The following is a 20,905-nucleotide window of genomic DNA, read 5'->3' as shown; positions in this document are numbered from 1 at the left end:
CATTACACTACACACATCACCACACACACACACCACTACACTACACACACCACTACACTACACACATCACCACACACACACACACCACTACACTACACTCATCACTACACACACACACACCACTACACTACACACACCACTACACTACACACACACCACTACACTACACACATCACTACACACACAAACATCACACCACTATACACACACACCACTACACTACACACACACACCACTACACTACACACACCACTACACTAAACTCACCACTACACACACACACCACTACACACGCACACCACTACACTACACACACCACTACACTACACACACACACCACTACACTACACACATCACTACACTAAACTCACCACTACACACACCACTATACTACTCTACACTACACTACACACATTTTAGGATACTACAGGGGTCTCTTTTACAGCTTAAACTTGTTTAAAACGCTAAGAAAACAAATGTCATGTTTTTTTCTAGGTCTAAACTCTCAGTTAGAAACACTTTTGTAATCACTAACTTGGATGGTACTCAAATCAAACAGGTCTCTGCATATAAATACTTAGGGGTATGGTTAGATGATAGGTTATCTTTTAAAAAACATGTTACTGAATTGGGAAAAAAGCTCAAATTCAAGATAGGGTTCCTTTACAGAAACAGGGCTTGTCTGTCCTTTGTAAATAGAAAACAAATTGTGCAGGCTACTTTTATGTCCGTTTTAGATTATGGTGGTATTATCTATATGCATCGGCAAACACATTAAAACCACTGGATACTATTTACCATTGTGCACTCAGGTTTATCACGGGTGATAGTTACAAAACTCATCACTGTATCCTATATCAACATGTGGGTTGGGCCTCTCTATCTGTGAGGCGAGAGCAACATGCTCTCTTGTTTATTTATAAAGCACTTCTTTTAAAACTACCTCCATATATATCATCATTCATTTCCACTAGATATACTCATTTTAAAACCAGATCACAGATGTGGATTACATTAGAGACTCCTACGGTCTCCACAGAGTTGGGTAGGACTGCCTTCAGTTCCTTTGTACCTTATTTATGGAACAAACTGCAGATCCAACTTAAGTTAGACACTCTGGTGTCCCTTACCCATTTCAAACATGTTATGGAGGATCAATATGATGTTGTCTGTGATTGTTTCTGTTGAATTGTGTCTTTGTTTTGTATGTTTGAAATGTTCTTGTCTGTATGTCTAGAACTGTACATGTCAACATGTTTACACAGGGCACAGCCGTAACAGAGATCCAGGTCTCAGTCTGTTTTCCCTGTTAAAATAAAAATAAAGATTTAACTACACACACACACACACCACTACACTACAAATCAAATCAAATCAAATTTATTTATATAGCCCTTCTTACATCAGCTGATATCACAAAGTGCTGTACAGAAACCAAGCCTAAAACCCCAAACAGCAAGCAATGCAGGTGTAGAAGCACGGTGGCTAGGAAAAACTCCCTAGAAAGGCCAAAACTTAGGAAGAAACCTAGAGAGGAACCAGGCTATGAGGGGTGGCCAGTCCTCTTCTGGCTGTGCCAGGTGGAGATTATAACAGAACTTGGCCAAGATGTTCAAATGTTCATAAATGACCAGCATGGTCAAATAATAATAATCATAGTAGTTGTCGAGGGTGCAACAGGTCAGTAACACAAGAGTAAGTGTCAGTTGGCTTTTTCATAGCTGATCTTTGAGAGTATCTCTACCGCTCCTGCTGTCTCTAGAGAGTTGAAAACAGCAGGTCTGGGACAGGTAGCACGTCCGGTGAATAGGTCAGGGTTCCAGCAGGTCTGGGACAACAGGTCTGGGACAGGTAGCACGTCCGGTGAACAGGTCAGGGTTCCATAGCTGCAGGCAGAACAGTTGGAACTGGAGCAGCAGCACGGCCAGGTGAACTGGGGACAGCAAGGAGTCATCAAGCCAGGTAGTCCTGAGGCATGGTCCTAGGGCTCAGGTCCTCCGAGAGAGAGAAAGAAAGAAAGAGAAAGAGAGAATTAGAGAGAGCATATTTAAATTCACACAGGACACCGGAAAAGACAAGAGAAATACTCCAGATGTGACAGACTGACCCTAGCCCCCCGACACGTAAACTACTGCAGCATAAATACTGGAGGCTGAGACAGGAGGGGTCAGGAGACACTGTGGCCCCATCCGATGAAACCCCCGGACAGGGCCAAACAGGTAGGATATAACCCCACCCACTTTGCCAAAGCACAGCCTCCACACCACTGGAGGGATATCTTCAACCACCAACATACCATCCAGAGACAAGGCCGAGTATAGCCCACAAAGATCTCCGCCACGGCACAGCCCAAGGGGGGCGCCAAGCCAGACAGGAAGACCACGTCAGTGACTCAACCCACTCAAGTGACGCACCCCTCCCAGGGACAGCATGGAAGAACACCAGTAAGCCAGTGACTCAGCCCCCGTAATAGGGGTAGAGGCAGAGAATCCCAGTGGAAAGAGGGGAAACCGGCCAGGCAGAGACAGCAAGGGCGGTTCGTTGCTCCAGCCTTTCCGTTCACCTTCACACCCCTGGGCCAGACTACACTTAATCATAGGACCTACTGAAGAGATATGTCTTCAGTAAAGACTTAAAGGTTGAGACTGAGTCTGCGTCTCTCACATGGGTAGGCAGACTATTCCATAAAAATGGAGCTCTATAGGAGAAAGCCCTGCCTCCAGCCGTTTGCTTAGAAATTCTAGGAACAATTAGGAGGCCTGCGTCTTGTGACCGTAGCGTACGTGTAGGTATGTACGGCAGGACCAAATCGGAAAGATAGGTAGGAGCAAGCCCATGTAATGCTTTGTAGGTTAGCAGTAAAACCTTGAAATCAGCCCTTGCCTTAACAGGAAGCCAGTGTAGGGAGGCTAGCACTGGAGTAATATGATCACATTTTTTGGTTCTAGTCATGGATTCTAGCAGCCGTATTTAGCACTAACTGAAGTTTATTTAGTGCTTTATCCGGGTAGCCGGAAAGTAGAGCATTGCAGTAGTCCAACCTAGAAGTAACAAAGGCATGGATTAATTTTTCTGCGTCATTTTTGGACAGAAAGTTTCTGATTTTTGCAATGTTACGTAGATGGAAAAAAAGCTGTCCTTGAAACAGTCTTGATATGTTCTTCAAAAGAGAGATCAGGGTTCAGAGTAACGCCGAGGTCCTTCACAGTTTTATTTGAGACGACTGTACAACCATCCAGATTAATTGTCAGATTCAACAGAAGATCTCTTTGTTTCTTGGGACCTAGAACAAGCATCTCTGTTTTGTCCGAGTTTAAGAGGAGAAAGTTTGCAGCCATCCACTTCCTTATGTCTGAGACACAGGCTTCTAGCGAGGGCAATTTTGGGGCTTCACCATGTTTCATTGAAATGTACAGCTGTGTGTCATCCGCATAGCAGTGAAATTTAACATTATGTTTTCGAATGACATCACCAATAGGTAAAATATATAGTGAAAACAATAGTGGTCCTAAGACGGAACCTTGAGGAACACCGAAATTTACAGTTGATTTGTCAGAGGACAAACCATTCACAGAGACAAACTGATATCTTTCCGACAGATAAGACCTAAACCAGGCCAGAACTTGTCCATGTAGACCAATTTGGGTTTCCAATCTCTCCAAAAGAATGTGGTGATCGATGGTATCAAAAGCAGCACTAAGATCTAGGAGCACGAGGACAGACGCAGAACCTCGGTCTGACGTCATTAAAAGGTAATTTACCACCTTCACAAGTGCAGTCTCAGTGCTATGATGGGGTCTAAAACCAGACTGAAGCGTTTCATGTACATTGTTTGTCTTCAGGAAGGCAGTGAGTTGCTGCGCAACAGCTTTTTCAAACATTTTTGAGAGGAATGGAAGATTCGATATAGGCCGATAGTTTTTTATAATATCTGGGTCATGGTTTGGCTTTTTCAAGAGAGGCTTTATTACTGCCACTTTTAGTGAGTTTGGTACACATCCGGTGGATAGAGAGCCGTTTATTATGTTCAACATAGGAGGGCCAAGCACAGGAAGCAGCTCTTTCAGTAGTTTAGTTGGAATAGGGTCCAGTATGCAGCTTGAAGGTTTAGAGGCCATGATTATTTTCATCATTGTGTCAAGAGATATAGTACTAAAACACTTTAGTATCTCCCTTGATCCTAGGTCCTGGCAGAGTTGTGCAGACTCAGGACAACTGAGCTTTGAAGGAATACGCAGATTTAAAAAGGAGTCTGTAATTTGCTTTCTAATGATCATGATCTTTTCCTCAAAGAAGTTCATGAATTTATCACTGCAGAAGTGAAGCCATCCTCTCTTGGGGAATGCTGATTTTTAGTTATCTTTGCGACAGTATCAAAAAGAAATGTAGGATTGTTCTTATTTTCCTCAATTAAGTTGGAAAAATAGGATGATCGAGCAGCAGTGAGGGCTCTTCGATACTGCACGGTACTGTCTTTCCAAGCTAGTCGGAAGACTTCCAGTTTGGTGTGGCGCCATTTCCGTTCCAATTTTCTGGAAGCTTGCTTCAGAGCTCGTGTATTTTCTGTTTACCAGGGAGCTAGTTTCTTATGACAAATGTTTTTCATTTTTAGGGGTGCAACTGCATCTAGGGTATTGCGCAAGGTTAAATTGAGTTCCTCAGTTAGGTGGTTAACTGATTTTTGTCCTCTGACGTCCTTGGGTAGGCGGAGGGAGTCGAAGGGCATCAAGGAATCTTTGGGTTGTCTGAGAATTAATAGCACGACTTTTAATGCTTCTTGGTTGGGGTCTGAGCAGATTATTTGTTGCAATTGCGAACGTAATAAAATGGTGGTCCGATAGTCCAGGATTATGAGGAAAAACATTAAGATCTACAACATTTATTCCATGGGACAAAACTAGGTCCAGAGTATGACTGTGGCAGTGAGTAGGTCCAGAGACATGTTGGACAAAACCCACTGAGTCAATGATCACTACACACATCACTACACACACACACACCACTACACTACACACATCACTACACACACACCACACCACACCACTACACTAAACTCACCACTACACTCACACCTAGTAAAGACCATCTGGTACAGACCATCTGGTACAGACCATCTGGTACAGACCATCTGGTACAGACCATCTGGTACAGACCATCTGGTACAGACCATCTGATACAGACCATCTGATACATGTACTTAAAGTATAAGTCAGTGAAACACAGATGGACTTTTAAGAGTCTGGAACTTCTCTGTCTCCTGTCTCTCCTATTGGTCCAGGTGTTAGAGAAGCAGTATGTTTTAACAGTATGGTATCTCTCCTATAGATCCCATGCAGAACGTGGTCCAGGTGTTAGAGAAGCAGTATGTATTAACAGTATGGTATCTCTCCTATAGATCCCATGCAGAACGTGGTCCAGGTGTTAGAGAAGCAGTATGTATTAACAGTATGGTATCTCTCCTATAGATCCCATGCAGAACGTGGTCCAGGTGTTAGAGAAGCAGTATGTATTAACAGTATGGTATCTCTCCTATAGATCCCATGCAGAACGTGGTCCAGGTGTTAGAGAAGCAGTATGTATGAACAGTATGGTATCTCTCCTATAGATCAAATGCAGAACGTGGTCCAGGTGTTAGAGAAGCAGTATGTATTAACAGTATGGTATCTCTCCTATAGATCCCATGCAGAACGTGGTCCAGGTGTTAGAGAAGCAGTATGTATTAACAGTATGGTATCTCTCCTATAGATCCCATGCAGAACGTGGTCCAGGTGTTAGAGAAGCAGTATGTATTAACAGTATGGTATCTCTCCTATAGATCCCATGCAGAACGTGGTCCAGGTGTTAGAGAAGCAGTATGTATTAACAGTATGGTATCTCTCCTATAGATCCCATGCAGAACGTGGTCCAGGTGTTAGAGAAGCAGTATGTATTAACAGTATGGTATCTCTCCTATAGATCCCATGCAGAACGTGGTCCAGGTGTTAGAGAAGCAGTATGTTTTAACAGTATGGTATCTCTCCTATAGATCCCATGCAGAACGTGGTCCAGGTGTTAGAGAAGCAGTATGTATTAACAGTATGGTATCTCTCCTATAGATCCCATGCAGAACGTGGTCCAGGTGTTAGAGAAGCAGTATGTATTAACAGTATGGTATCTCTCCTATAGATCCCATGCAGAACGTGGTCCAGGTGTTAGAGAAGCAGTATGTATTAACAGTATGGTATCTCTCCTATAGATCCCATGCAGAACGTGGTCCAGGTGTTAGAGAAGCAGTATGTATTAACAGTATGGTATCTCTCCTATAGATCCCATGCAGAACGTGGTCCAGGTGTTAGAGAAGCAGTATGTATTAACAGTATGGTATCTCTCCTATAGATCCCATGCAGAACGTGGTCCAGGTGTTAGAGAAGCAGTATGTATTAACAGTATGGTATCTCTCCTATAGATCCCATGCAGAACGTGGTCCAGGTGTTAGAGAAGCAGTATGTTTTAACAGTATGGTATCTCTCCTATAGATCCCATGCAGAACGTGGTCCAGGTGTTAGAGAAGCAGTATGTATTAACAGTATGGTATCTCTCCTATAGATCCCATGCAGAACGTGGTCCAGGTGTTAGAGAAGCAGTATGTATTAACAGTATGGTATCTCTCCTATAGATCCCATGCAGAACGTGGTCCAGGTGTTAGAGAAGCAGTATGTATTAACAGTATGGTATCTCTCCTATAGATCCCATGCAGAACGTGGTCCAGGTGTTAGAGAAGCAGTATGTATTAACAGTATGGTATCTCTCCTATAGATCCCATGCAGAACGTGGTCCAGGTGTTAGAGAAGCAGTATGTATTAACAGTATGGTATCTCTCCTATAGATCCCATGCAGAACGTGGTCCAGGTGTTAGAGAAGCAGTATGTATTAACAGTATGGTATCTCTCCTATAGATCCCATGCAGAACGTGGTCCAGGTGTTAGAGAAGCAGTATGTATTAACAGTATGGTATCTCTCCTATAGATCCCATGCAGAACGTGGTCCAGGTGTTAGAGAAGCAGTATGTATTAACAGTATGGTATCTCTCCTATAGATCCCATGCAGAACGTGGTCCAGGTGTTAGAGAAGCAGTATGTTTTAACAGTATGGTATCTCTCCTATAGATCCCATGCAGAACGTGGTCCAGGTGTTAGAGAAGCAGTATGTATTAACAGTATGGTATCTCTCCTATAGATCCCATGCAGAACGTGGTCCAGGTGTTAGAGAAGCAGTATGTTTTAACAGTATGGTATCTCTCCTATAGATCCCATGCAGAACGTGGTCCAGGTGTTAGAGAAGCAGTATGTATTAACAGTATGGTATCTCTCCTATAGATCCCATGCAGAACGTGGTCCAGGTGTTAGAGAAGCAGTATGTATTAACAGTATGGTATCTCTCCTATAGATCCCATGCAGAACGTGGTCCAGGTGTTAGAGAAGCAGTATGTATTAACAGTATGGTATCTCTCCTATAGATCCCATGCAGAACGTGGTCCAGGTGTTAGAGAAGCAGTATGTATTAACAGTATGGTATCTCTCCTATAGATCCCATGCAGAACGTGGTCCAGGTGTTAGAGAAGCAGTACCTGGAGGAGAAGCGCACGGCGCTGGAGGAACAGAGGATGATGTACGAGAGAGAGCTGGAGTCACTACGGCAACAGCTGTCTCCTGAGAGGACCAATCAGCACCAGCGATCCAGCAGCGACCGCCTCACCTTCCCCACACACACACCATCACACCACAGCAAGATACGCCCCTGGACTGAGGAGAGGTGAAGGGAATACCCACACACACACACACACACACACACACGCAATGAAGTTGTAAGCAACCTGTTTGGATCACAGTCACAGGTGTGAATGATCTCTCTGTATTTCCTGTGTGTGTGTTTCAGGGACGAGCTGTTTCGACAGAGTCTGTCCAGGCTGAAGGAGCAGGTTGTGAAGGCAAACACCCTGGTGAGAGAGGCCAACTTCCTGGCAAAGGAGATGAACAAACTGACTGACTACCAGGTCACCCTCCAGATCCCTGCAGCTAACCTCAGTGCCAACCGCAAGGTGACCAACCTCTGCATGCACTTCTACACACACACACACACACACACACGTTATCAGTGATGTGTCATGTTTAGTCATCTACATAGTGTACAATGAGAAAAAGCTGAAGGAACGGTCTGATTGTGTTGTATCATTAATATGATAACGTGTACACAGAAATACTGTCATTTGTAGAAGTTTGTTCAGTACATTATAGCACCTTGAGAGTCAGTGTGTCTTGGTTCAGCGTGGAGCCATAGTGAGTGAACCAGCCATCCAGGTGAGGTGGAAAGGCAAGGAGACACAGGTTTGGACCATCGACAAGCTGGAGAACAAACTAGTGGACATGAGAGACCACTACAGAGACTGGAAGGAGGGAGCTGAGGACACGGTGAGAGGAAGGGGAGAGGAGGAATGGGGAGGAGGAGATGAGAGAGAGGGATGATGAGAGGGGGAGATAGAGAGAGGAGGGGAGGAAAGAGAGGGATGGTGAGAGGGGAGATGGGGAGGGATGGTGAGAGGGGGAGATAGAGAGAGTAGGGGAGAAGAGAGGAGGGGAGGAAAGAGGGATGATGAGAGGGGGAGATAGAGAGAGTAGGGGAGAAGAGAGGAGGGGAGGAAAGAGGGATGATGAGAGAGTAGGGGAGAAGAGAGGAGGGATAGAGGGGAGGAGAGAGAGGGGGGATAGAGGGGAGGAGAGAGAGGGGAGATAGAGGGGAGGAGAGAGAGGGGAGAGAGAGGGGGGATAGAGGGGAGGAGAGAGAGGGGAGATAGAGAGGGGGGATAGAGGGGAGGAGAGAGAGGGGAGATAGAGGGGAGGAGATAGAGGGGAGATAGAGGGGAGGAGGGGGGATAGAGGGGAGGAGAGAGATAGAGGGGAGGAGAGAGGGGAGATAGAGGGGAGGAGGGGGGATAGAGGGGAGGAGAGAGAGAGAGAGGGGAGGAGAGAGAGGGGAGATAGAGGGGAGGAGGGGGGATAGAGGGGAGGAGAGAGATAGAGGGGAGGAGAGAGGGGAGATAGAGGGGAGGAGGGGGGATAGAGGGGAGGAGAGAGAGGGGACATAGAGGGGAGGAGATAGAGGGGAGATAGAGGGGAGGAGGGGGGATAGAGGGGAGGAGAGAGATAGAGGGGAGGAGAGAGGGGAGATAGAGGGGAGGAGGGGGGATAGAGGGGAGGAGAGAGAGAGAGGGGAGGAGAGAGATAGAGGGGAGGAGAGAGATAGAGGGGAGGAGAGAGGGGAGATAGAGGGGAGGAGGGGGGATAGAGGGGAGGAGAGAGAGAGAGGGGAGGAGAGAGAGGGGAGGGTTAGAAGGGATAATGTTCCGAGGGGAGACACTGCTGGAAGTGATTGTGGGAGTGAAAGTATTGTTTCTCAGTGATGAAGATGATAATTGGATGATGGGTGAAGTTTTCAGGTGTGTGTTTGTATCATGTATCAGAATACCAAGCTGAACAACCACAAGCAGCACAGTGAGTCCTTCTATGAAGCTCAGGAGAACCACAACCTGATAGGAGTGGCCAACGTCTTTCTGGAGTGTCTTTTCCATGATATCAGACTACAGTACGCTGTTCCTATCATCAGCCAGCAGGGGGAGGTGAGAGAACAACACACACCACAGGAGGTTGGTGGCACCTTCATTGGGGAGGACAGGCTCGTGCTAATGGCTGGAGTGGAATCAGTGGAATGGTATCAAATACATGGTTTCCATTTGATTCGTTCCGGCCATTATTATGAGCCGTCCTCCCTTCAACAGCCTCCTGTGACACACACACTCAGAGGAATGCACACACACACACACACACACACACATACACACACACACACACACACACACACACACACACACACACACACACACACACACACACACACACAGAGGAATGCACACACACACACACATACACACACACACACACACACACTCAGAGGAATGCACACACACAGACACACACACACACACACACACACACACACACACACACACACACACACATACACAGACATCTCACTTAAGGAGGTTTAGTAATGATTAACGATGGTAATGATACAGTGGGATTGTGTAGTTATCAGCTACATGGAAGTTCTTCAGTTCCTTGCTGGGTTGGCAGGTAGCATAGCGCCGGGTTTCCCAAACTGGGTCCTGGGGCCCCACTGGGTACACGTTGTGGTTTCACCCTAGCACTACACAGCTGATTCAAATCATCCTAGTCGGAGGATGAGTTGGTTATTTGAATCAGCTGTGTAATGCTGGAGGGCAGGACTGAGTTTGGGAAACCCTGGTCTAGTGATTAAGAGGGTAGGGCAAGTAACCGAAAGGTTGCTGGTTCGAATCCCCGAGCTGACTAGGTGAAAAATCTGTCACTGTGCTGTTGAGCAAGATACTCAACCCTAATTGGTCCTGTAAGTCTCTGGATCAGAGTCTGTTAAGTTACTAAAGAAATGTGATTGGTCCTGTAAGTCTCTGGATAAGAGTCTGTTAAGTTACTAAAGAAATGTGATTGGTCCTGTAAGTCTCTGGATAAGAGTCTGTTAAGTTACTAAAGAAATGTGATTGGTCCTGTAAGTCTCTGGATAAGAGTCTGTTAAGTTACTAAAGAAATGTGATTGGTCCTGTAAGTCTCTGGATCAGAGTCTGTTAAGTTACTAAAGAAATGTGATTGGTCCTGTAAGTCTCTGGATAAGAGTCTGTTAAGTTACTAAAGAAATGTGATTGGTCCTGTAAGTCTCTGGATAAGAGTCTGTTAAGTTACTAAAGAAATGTGATTGGTCCTGTAAGTCTCTGGATAAGAGTCTGTTAAGTTACTAAAGAAATGTGATTGGTCCTGTAAGTCTCTGGATAAGAGTCTGTTAAGTTACTAAAGAAATGTGATTGGTCCTGTAAGTCTCTGGATAAGAGTCTGCTAAGTTACTAAAGAAATGTGATTGGTCCTGTAAGTCTCTGGATAAGAGTCTGTTAAGTTACTAAAGAAATGTGATTGGTCCTGTAAGTCTCTGGATAAGAGTCTGTTAAGTTACTAAAGAAATGTGATTGGTCCTGTAAGTCTCTGGATAAGAGTCTGTTAAGTTACTAAAGAAATGTGATTGGTCCTGTAAGTCTCTGGATAAGAGTCTGTTAAGTTACTAAAGAAATGTGATTGCTTGTTCTCAATATGTATCTGACCACATGCTGCTACCAGGATATTGAAATGGCTTCTGGGGAACTTGGTGTTAATCTGTCTGTACTCTGGACCTGTTTAGGTCTGTACTGAGGTGTGTTGATGTGCTGGGTCTGTACCTCCTTCTCTGTCAGTACTCTGGACCTGTTTAGGTCTGTACTGAGGTGTGTTGATGTGCTGGGTCTGTACCTCCTTCTCTGTCTGTACTCTGGACCTGTTTAGGTCTGTACTGAGGTGTGTTGATGTGCTGGGTCTGTACCTCCTTCTCTGTCTGTACTCTGGACCTGTTTAGGTCTGTACTGAGGTGTGTTGATGTGCTGGGTCTGTACCTCCTTCTCTGTCAGTACTCTGGACCTGTTTAGGTCTGTACTGAGGTGTGTTGATGTGCTGGGTCTGTACCTCCTTCTCTGTCTGTACTCTGGACCTGTTTAGGTCTGTACTGAGGTGTGTTGATGTGTTGGGTCTGTACCTCCTTCTCTGTCTGTACTCTGGACCTGTTTAGGTCTGTACTGAGGTGTGTTGATGTGCTGGGTCTGTACCTCCTTCTCTGTCTGTACTCTGGACCTGTTTAGGTCTGTACTGAGGTGTGTTGATGTGGTCTGTACCCCCTGGTGTGTGACAGGTAGCCGGCAGGCTCCACGTAGAGCTGGTGCGTGTCGGCGGGGCGGTGCCGGAGCGGCTGGAGGGAGGAGATGACTCATCAGAGAACTCCAGCGAGAGCAGCATCTACGATGTCATGGACAGTCAGGGAGAGATGGTCCACATGGCCAGGAGACTCACCTGCAGGGTACGTCTCATACACTAGTACTGTCTGTCTGGGTCCTGGAGGGTTGCTGCCATCACTGTCCTCTGTTCTAACTCCTCACTATATAGAACTGTTCTCTGTTCTAACTCCTCACTATATAGAACTGTCCTCTGTTCTAACTCCTCACTATATACAACTGTTCTCTGTTCTAACTCCTCACTATATAGAACTGTTCTCTGTTCTAACTCCTCACTATATAGAACTGTTCTCTGTTCTAACTCCTCACTATATAGAACTGTTCTCTGTTCTAACTCCTCACTATATAGAACTGTTCTCTGTTCTAACTCCTCACTATATAGAACTGTTCTCTGTTCTAACTCCTCACTATATAGAACTGTTCTCTGTTCTAACTCCTCACTATATAGAACTGTTCTCTGTTCTAACTCCTCACTATATAGAACTGTTCTCTGTTCTAACTCCTCACTATATAGAACTGTTCTCTGTTCTAACTCCTCACTATATAGAACTGTTCTCTGTTCTAACTCCTCACTATATAGAACTGTTCTCTGTTCTAACTCCTCACTATATAGAACTGTTCTCTGTTCTAACTCCTCACTATATAGAACTGTTCTCTGTTCTAACTCCTCACTATATAGAACTGTTCTCTGTTCTAACTCCTCACTATATAGAACTGTTCTCTGTTCTAACTCCTCACTATATAGAACTGTCCTCTGTTCTAACTCCTCACTATATAGAACTGTTCTCTGTTCTAACTCCTCACTATATACAACTGTTCTCTGTTCTAACTCCTCACTATATAGAACTGTTCTCTGTTCTAACTCCTCACTATATAGAACTGTTCTCTGTTGTAACTCCTCACTATATAGAACTGTTCTCTGTTCTAACTCCTCACTATATAGAACTGTTCTCTGTTCTAACTCCTCACTATATAGAACTGTTCTCTGTTCTAACTCCTCACTATATAGAACTGTTCTCTGTTCTAACTCCTCACTATATAGAACTGTTCTCTGTTCTAACTCCTCACTATATAGAACTGTTCTCTGTTCTAACTCCTCACTATATAGAACTGTTCTCTGTTCTAACTCCTCACTATATAGAACTGTTCTCTGTTCTAACTCCTCACTATATAGAACTGTTCTCTGTTCTAACTCCTCACTATATAGAACTGTTCTCTGTTCTAACTCCTCACTATATAGAACTGTTCTCTGTTCTAACTCCTCACTATATAGAACTGTTCTCTGTTCTAACTCCTCACTATATAGAACTGTTCTCTGTTCTAACTCCTCACTATATAGAACTGTTCTCTGTTCTAACTCCTCACTATATAGAACTGTTCTCTGTTCTAACTCCTCACTATATAGAACTGTTCTCTGTTCTAACTCCTCACTATATAGAACTGTTCTCTGTTCTAACTCCTCACTATATAGAACTGTTCTCTGTTCTAACTCCTCACTATATAGAACTGTTCTCTGTTCTAACTCCTCACTATATAGAACTGTTCTCTGTTCTAACTCCTCACTATATAGAACTGTTCTCTGTTCTAACTCCTCACTATATAGAACTGTTCTCTGTTCTAACTCCTCACTATATAGAACTGTCCTCTGTTCTAACTCCTCACTATATAGAACTGTTCTCTGTTCTAACTCCTCACTATATAGAACTGTTCTCTGTTCTAACTCCTCACTATATAGAACTGTTCTCTGTTCTAACTCCTCACTATATAGAACTGTTCTCTGTTCTAACTCCTCACTATATAGAACTGTTCTCTGTATCTAGAACTCCTCACTATGTAGAACTGTTCTCTGTTCTAACTCCTCACTATATAGAACTGTTCTCTGTTCTAACTCCTCACTATATAGAACTGTTCTCTGTTCTAACTCCTCAGTATGTAGAACTCCTCAGTATGTAGAACTCCTCAGTATGTAGAACTCCTCAGTATGTAGAACTCCTCAGTATGTAGAACTCTTCAGTATGTAGAACTCCTCAGTATGTAGAACTGTCCTCTGTTCTAACTCCTCAGTATGTAGAACTCCTCAGTATGTAGAACTCCTCAGTATGTAGAACTCCTCAGTATGTAGAACTCCTCAGTATATAGAACTCCTCAGTATGTAGAACTCCTCAGTATGTAGAACTGTCCTCTGTTCTAACTCCTCAGTATGTAGAACTCCTCAGTATGTAGAACTCCTCAGTATGTAGAACTCTTCAGTATGTAGAACTCCTCAGTATGTAGAACTCCTCTGTATATAGAACTCCTCAGTATGTAGAACTCCTCTGTATATAGAACTCCTCAGTATGTAGAACTCCTCAGTATGTAGAACTCCTCAGTATGTAGAACTGTCCTCTGTTCTAACTCCTCAGTATGTAGAACTCCTCAGTATGTAGAACTCTTCAGTATGTAGAACTCCTCAGTATATAGAACTCCTCAGTATGTAGAACTGTCCTCTGTTCTAACTCCTCAGTATGTAGAACTCCTCAGTATGTAGAACTCCTCAGTATGTAGAACTCCTCAGTATGTAGAACTCCTCAGTATGTAGAACTCCTCAGTATGTAGAACTCCTCAGTATGTAGAACTGTCCTCTGTTCTAACTCCTCGGTATGTAGAACTCCTCAGTATATAGAACTCCTCAGTATGTAGAACTCCTCAGTATGTAGAACTGTCCTCTGTTCTAACTCCTCAGTATGTAGAACTCCTCAGTATGTAGAACTCCTCAGTATGTGGAACTCCTCAGTATGTAGAACTCCTCAGTATGTAGAACTGTCCTCTGTTCTAACTCCTCAGTATATAGAACTCCTCAGTATGTAGAACTCCTCAGTATGTGGAACTCCTCAGTATATAGAACTCCTCAGTATATAGAACTCCTCAGTATGTAGAACTCCTCAGTATGTGGAACTCCTCAGTATATAGAACTCCTCAGTATGTAGAACTGTCCTCTGTTCTAACTCCTCAGTATGTAGAACTCCTCAGCATATAGAACTCCTCAGTATGTAGAACTCCTCAGTATGTAGAACTCCTCAGTATGTAGAACTCCTCAGTATGTAGAACTCCTCAGTATGTAGAACTGTCCTCTGTTCTAACTCCTCAGTATATAGAACTCCTCAGTATGTAGAACTCCTCAGTATGTAGAACTCCTCAGTATGTAGAACTCCTCAGTATGTAGAACTGTCCTCTGTTCTAACTCCTCAGTATGTAGAACTCCTCAGTATGTAGAACTGTCCTCTGTTCTAACTCCTCAGTATGTAGAACTCCTCAGTATGTAGAACTCCTCAGTATGTAGAACTCCTCAGTATGTAGAACTCCTCAGTATGTTGAACTCCTCAGTATGTAGAACTCCTCAGTATATAGAACTGTCCTCTGTTCTAACTCCTCAGTATGTAGAACTCCTCAGTATGTAGAACTCCTCAGTATGTAGAACTCCTCAGTATGTAGAACTGTCCTCTGTTCTAGACTCCTCAGTATGTAGAACTCCTCAGTATGTAGAACTCCTCAGTATGTAGAACTCCTCAGTATGTAGAACTCCTCAGTATGTAGAACTCCTCAGTATGTAGAACTCCTCAGTATTAGAACTCCTCAGTATGTAGAACTCCTCAGTATGTAGAACTCCTCAGTATGTAGAACTCCTCAGTATGTAGAACTCCTCAGTATGTAGAACTGTCCTCTGTTCTAACTCCTCAGTATGTAGAACTGTCCTCTGTTCTAACTCCTCAGTATGTAGAACTCCTCAGTATGTAGAACTCCTCAGTATGTAGAACTCCTCAGTATGTAGAACTCCTCAGTATGTAGAACTGTCCTCTGTTCTAACTCCTCAGTATGTAGAACTCCTCAGTATGTAGAACTCTTCAGTATGTAGAACTCCTCAGTATGTAGAACTCCTCAGTATGCATAACTCCTCAGTATGTAGAACTCCTCAGTATGCAGAACTCCTCAGTATATAGAACTCCTCAGTATGCAGAACTCCTCAGTATATAGAACTCCTCAGTATATAGAACTCCTCAGTATATAGAACTCCTCAGTATATAGAACTCCTCAGTATATAGAACTCCTCAGTATGTAGAACTCCTCAGTATATAGAACTCCTCAGTATGTAGAACTCCTCAGTATGAGAACTCCTCAGTATTAGAACTCCTCAGTATGCAGAACTCCTCAGTATAGAACTCCTCAGTATAGAACTCCTCAGTATGCTAGAACTCCTCAGTATATAGAACTCCTCAGTATATAGAACTCCTCAGTATATAGAACTCCTCAGTATGCAGAACTCCTCAGTATATAGAACTCCTCAGTATGTAGAACTCCTCAGTATATAGAACTCCTCAGTATGTAGAACTCCTCAGTATATAGAACTCCTCAGTATGTAGAACTCCTCAGTATATAGAACTCCTCAGTATATAGAACTCCTCAGTATATAGAACTCCTCAGTATGTGTCTGTGTGTCTTTCGGAGGATGTGGAATAAACAGGAGAACAGTGGATCTGTGTAGATTGGACAATAAAGTCATCTTCTTCATGGTGTTTTTCTACTACAGGTGCGTATCAGGGAGGCCACGGGGCTGCCTGTCAACCTGTCCAACTTCGTCTTCTGCCAGTACACCTTCTGGGAGGGGGCGGAGCCTACAGTGGCCCCGCCCATGGTCAGCCCAGACACGCCCACCACGCCCCGCACCCCCGACGCCCAGTTCACCGTCCGCTTCGACCACTGCAAGGTAGGGAACATAGGGTTACAACATTATGGGGACTTTACTCAAATTCCCACGTTTTCCAGAAATCCCTATTGGAGGAATCTGGATTTCCTCCTGATCCCGTCCTGATTTCAGGACTCTTCAACTGGGATTTCTGGAAAACCAATGAATTTTAGAAAAGTTATTTCACATCATCCTCTGTTGGCTGACACTGACGCTGAGGATTCTGGTTGGAATATGTGTGCGTCCCAAATGGCAGTCTGTTCCCTATATAGCTGACTACTTTAGACCAGGGCCCATATGTCACATTATTCTCATGTTTCTGCTCATCGTTGATGTTTGATATAGTATCTCTGTGTGTAGGACTATGTGATCTGCTCATCGTTGATGTTTGATATAGTATCTCTGTGTGTAGGACTATGTGATCTGCTCATCGTTGATGTTTGATATAGTATCTCTGTGTGTAGGACTATGTGATCTGCTCATCGTTGATGTTTGATATAGTATCTCTGTGTGTAGGACTATGTGATCTGCTCATCGTTGATGTTTGATATAGTATCTCTGTGTGTAGGACTATGTGATCTGCTCATCGTTGATGTTTGATATAGTATCTCTGTGTGTAGGACTATGTGATCTGCTCATCGTTGATGTTTGATATAGTATCTCTGTGTGTAGGACTATGTGATCTGCTCATCGTTGATGTTTGATATAGTATCTCTGTGTGTAGGACTATGTGATCTGCTCATCGTTGATGTTTGATATAGTATCTCTGTGTGTAGGACTATGTGATCTGCTCATCGTTGATGTTTGATATAGTATCTCTGTGTGTAGGACTATGTGATCTGCTCATCGTTGATGTTTGATATAGTATCTCTGTGTGTAGGACTATGTGATCTGCTCATCGTTGATGTTTGATATAGTATCTCTGTGTGTAGGACTATGTGATCTGCTCATCGTTGATGTTTGATATAGTATCTCTGTGTGTAGGACTATGTGATCTGCTCATCGTTGATGTTTGATATAGTATCTCTGTGTGTAGGACTATGTGATCTGCTCATCGTTGATGTTTGATATAGTATCTCTGTGTGTAGGACTATGTGATCTGCTCATCGTTGATGTTTGATATAGTATCTCTGTGTGTAGGACTATGTGATCTGCTCATCGTTGATGTTTGATATAGTATCTCTGTCTGTAGGACTATGTGATCTGCTCATCGTTGATGTTTGATATAGTATATCTCTGTGTGTAGGACTATGTGATCCATGTGACAGAGGAGTTTTTAGAGTTCATCGCAGACGGGGCGCTGGCCATCGAGGTGTGGGGTCACCGCTGTGCCGGAAACGGACGCTCTCTCTGGGAGCTGGACGCACTGCTGGCCAAGACACGCACACTACGAGACAGGTACACACACAGTGTGTAGAGCACATGCATATGTGTATAATCTCAAGGATACATGAAGGCATGCACCACACACACACACACTCACCCGTCACATGCTTGTTGTGTGTAAGTAAGGGCTTGTAAGGAAGCATTTCACGGTAAGGTCTACACCTGCTGTATTCGGCACATGTGACTAATGAATGTGTGACAAATAAGTCCAATGTGATTTGTCCCTGCAGGTGGAGTGAGGTGTCTCGTCGTATTGAGCTGTGGGTTTCTATCCAGGAGCTGAATGAGCAGGGGGACTACTCTGATGTAGAGATGCAGCCTGGGAAGGACATCGGGACTGGAGGAGTGTTCCAGCTCAGACAGGTAACAGGACAGGGAAGGACATCAGACTGGAGGAGTGTTCCAGCTCAGACAGGTAACAGGACAGGGAAGGACATCAGACTGGAGGAGTGTTCCAGCTCAGACAGGTAACAGGACAGGGAAGGACATCAGACTGGAGGAGTGTTCCAGCTCAGACAGGTAACAGGACAGGGAAGGACATCAGACTGGAGGAGTGTTCCAGCTCAGACAGGTAACAGGACAGGGAAGGACATCAGACTGGAGGAGTGTTCCAGCTCAGACAGGTAACAGGACAGGGAAGGACATCAGACTGGAGGAGTGTTCCAGCTCAGACAGGTAACAGGACAGGGAAGGACATCAGACTGGAGGAGTGTTCCAGCTCAGACAGGTAACAGGACAGGGAAGGACATCAGACTGGAGGAGTGTTCCAGGTCAGACAGGTAACAGGACAGGGAAGGACATCAGACTGGAGGAGTGTTCCAGCTCAGACAGGTAACAGGACAGGGAAGGACATCAGACTGGAGGAGTGTTCCAGCTCAGACAGGTAACAGGACAGGGAAGGACATCAGACTGGAGGAGTGTTCCAGCTCAGACAGGTAACAGGACAGGGAAGGACATCAGACTGGAGGAGTGTTCCAGCTCAGACAGGTAACAGGACAGGGAAGGACATCAGACTGGAGGAGTGTTCCAGGTCAGACAGGTAACAGGACAGGGAAGGACATCAGACTGGAGGAGTGTTCCAGGTCAGACAGGTAACAGGACAGGGAAGGACATCAGACTGGAGGAGTGTTCCAGGTCAGACAGGTAACAGGACAGGGAAGGACATCAGACTGGAGGAGTGTTCCAGCTCAGACAGGTAACAGGACAGGGAAGGACATCAGACTGGAGGAGTGTTCCAGCTCAGACAGGTAACAGGACAGGGAAGGACATCAGACTGGAGGAGTGTTCCAGCTCAGACAGGTAACAGGACAGGGAAGGACATCAGACTGGAGGAGTGTTCCAGCTCAGACAGGTAACAGGACAGGGAAGGACATCAGACTGGAGGAGTGTTCCAGCTCAGACAGGTAACAGGACAGGGAAGGACATCAGACTGGAGGAGTGTTCCAGGTCAGACAGGTAACAGGACAGGGAAGGACATCAGACTGGAGGAGTGTTCCAGCTCAGACAGGTAACAGGACAGGGAAGGACATCAGACTGGAGGAGTGTTCCAGGTCAGACAGGTAACAGGACAGGGAAGGACATCAGACTGGAGGAGTGTTCCAGGTCAGACAGGTAACAGGACAGGGAAGGACATCAGACTGGAGGAGTGTTCCAGCTCAGACAGGTAACAGGACAGGGAAGGACATCAGACTGGAGGAGTGTTCCAGCTCAGACAGGTAACAGGACAGGGAAGGACATCAGACTGGAGGAGTGTTCCAGCTCAGACAGGTAACAGGACAGGGAAGGACATCAGACTGGAGGAGTGTTCCAGGTCAGACAGGTAACAGGACAGGGAAGTACATCAGACTGGAGGAGTGTTCCAGGTCAGACAGGTAACAGGACAGGGAAGGACATCAGACTGGAGGAGTGTTCCAGCTCAGACAGGTAACAGGACAGGGAAGGACATCAGACTGGAGGAGTGTTCCAGCTCAGACAGGTAACAGGACAGGGAAGGACATCAGACTGGAGGAGTGTTCCAGCTCAGACAGGTAACAGGACAGGGAAGGACATCAGACTGGAGGAGTGTTCCAGCTCAGACAGGTAACAGGACAGGGAAGGACATCAGACTGGAGGAGTGTTCCAGCTCAGACAGGTAACAGGACAGGGAAGGACATCAGACTGGAGGAGTGTTCCAGGTCAGACAGGTAACAGGACAGGGAAGGACATCAGACTGGAGGAGTGTTCCAGCTCAGACAGGTAACAGGACAGGGAAGGACATCAGACTGGAGGAGTGTTCCAGCTCAGACAGGTAACAGGACAGGGAAGGACATCAGACTGGAGGAGTGTTCCAGGTCAGACAGGTAACAGGACAGGGAAGGACATCAGACTGGAGGAGTGTTCCAGCTCAGACAGGTAACAGGACAGGGAAGGACATCAGACTGGAGGAGTGTTCCAGCTCAGACAGGTAACAGGACAGGGAAGGACATCAGACTGGAGGAGTGTTCCAGCTCAGACAGGTAACAGGACAGGGAAGGACATCAGACTGGAGGAGTGTTCCAGCTCAGACAGGTAACAGGACAGGGAAGGACATCAGACTGGAGGAGTGTTCCAGCTCAGACAGGTAACAGGACAGGGAAGGACATCAGACTGGAGGAGTGTTCCAGCTCAGACAGGTAACAGGACAGGGAAGGACATCAGACTGGAGGAGTGTTCCAGGTCAGACAGGTAACAGGACAGGGAAGGACATCAGACTGGAGGAGTGTTCCAGCTCAGACAGGTAACAGGACAGGGAAGGACATCAGACTGGAGGAGTGTTCCAGCTCAGACAGGTAACAGGACAGGGAAGGACATCAGACTGGAGGAGTGTTCCAGCTCAGACAGGTAAC

General features: G+C 45.2%; 1 protein-coding gene across 4 annotated transcripts in view; it reads left to right on the top strand.

The window, feature by feature from the left end:
- The window catches only part of LOC106592223 (kinesin-like protein KIF13A), a 267,758-nt gene that overhangs the window by 186,191 nt on the left and 60,662 nt on the right, over nucleotides 1-20,905 (top strand). For all 4 annotated transcript variants that reach the window (XM_082975857.1, XM_082975855.1, XM_082975856.1 and 1 more), the window contains exons 17-24: nucleotides 7,566-7,791; nucleotides 7,915-8,077; nucleotides 8,304-8,447; nucleotides 9,497-9,652; nucleotides 11,836-12,000; nucleotides 16,500-16,676; nucleotides 17,902-18,053; nucleotides 18,272-18,404. In XM_082975857.1, the coding sequence (XP_082831983.1) occupies nucleotides 7,566-7,791; nucleotides 7,915-8,077; nucleotides 8,304-8,447; nucleotides 9,497-9,652; nucleotides 11,836-12,000; nucleotides 16,500-16,676; nucleotides 17,902-18,053; nucleotides 18,272-18,404 (1,316 nt within the window). The remainder of the gene's footprint in view (nucleotides 1-7,565; nucleotides 7,792-7,914; nucleotides 8,078-8,303; nucleotides 8,448-9,496; nucleotides 9,653-11,835; nucleotides 12,001-16,499; nucleotides 16,677-17,901; nucleotides 18,054-18,271; nucleotides 18,405-20,905) is intronic.

This window comes from Salmo salar, chromosome 05 (genome assembly GCF_965601325.2).
Source record: "Salmo salar chromosome 05, fSalSal1, whole genome shotgun sequence".
Lineage (NCBI taxonomy): Eukaryota > Metazoa > Chordata > Actinopteri > Salmoniformes > Salmonidae > Salmo > Salmo salar.
The sequence above is the reverse complement of the archived record's forward strand: the minus strand, read 5'-3'. Positions and strand labels throughout refer to the sequence as shown.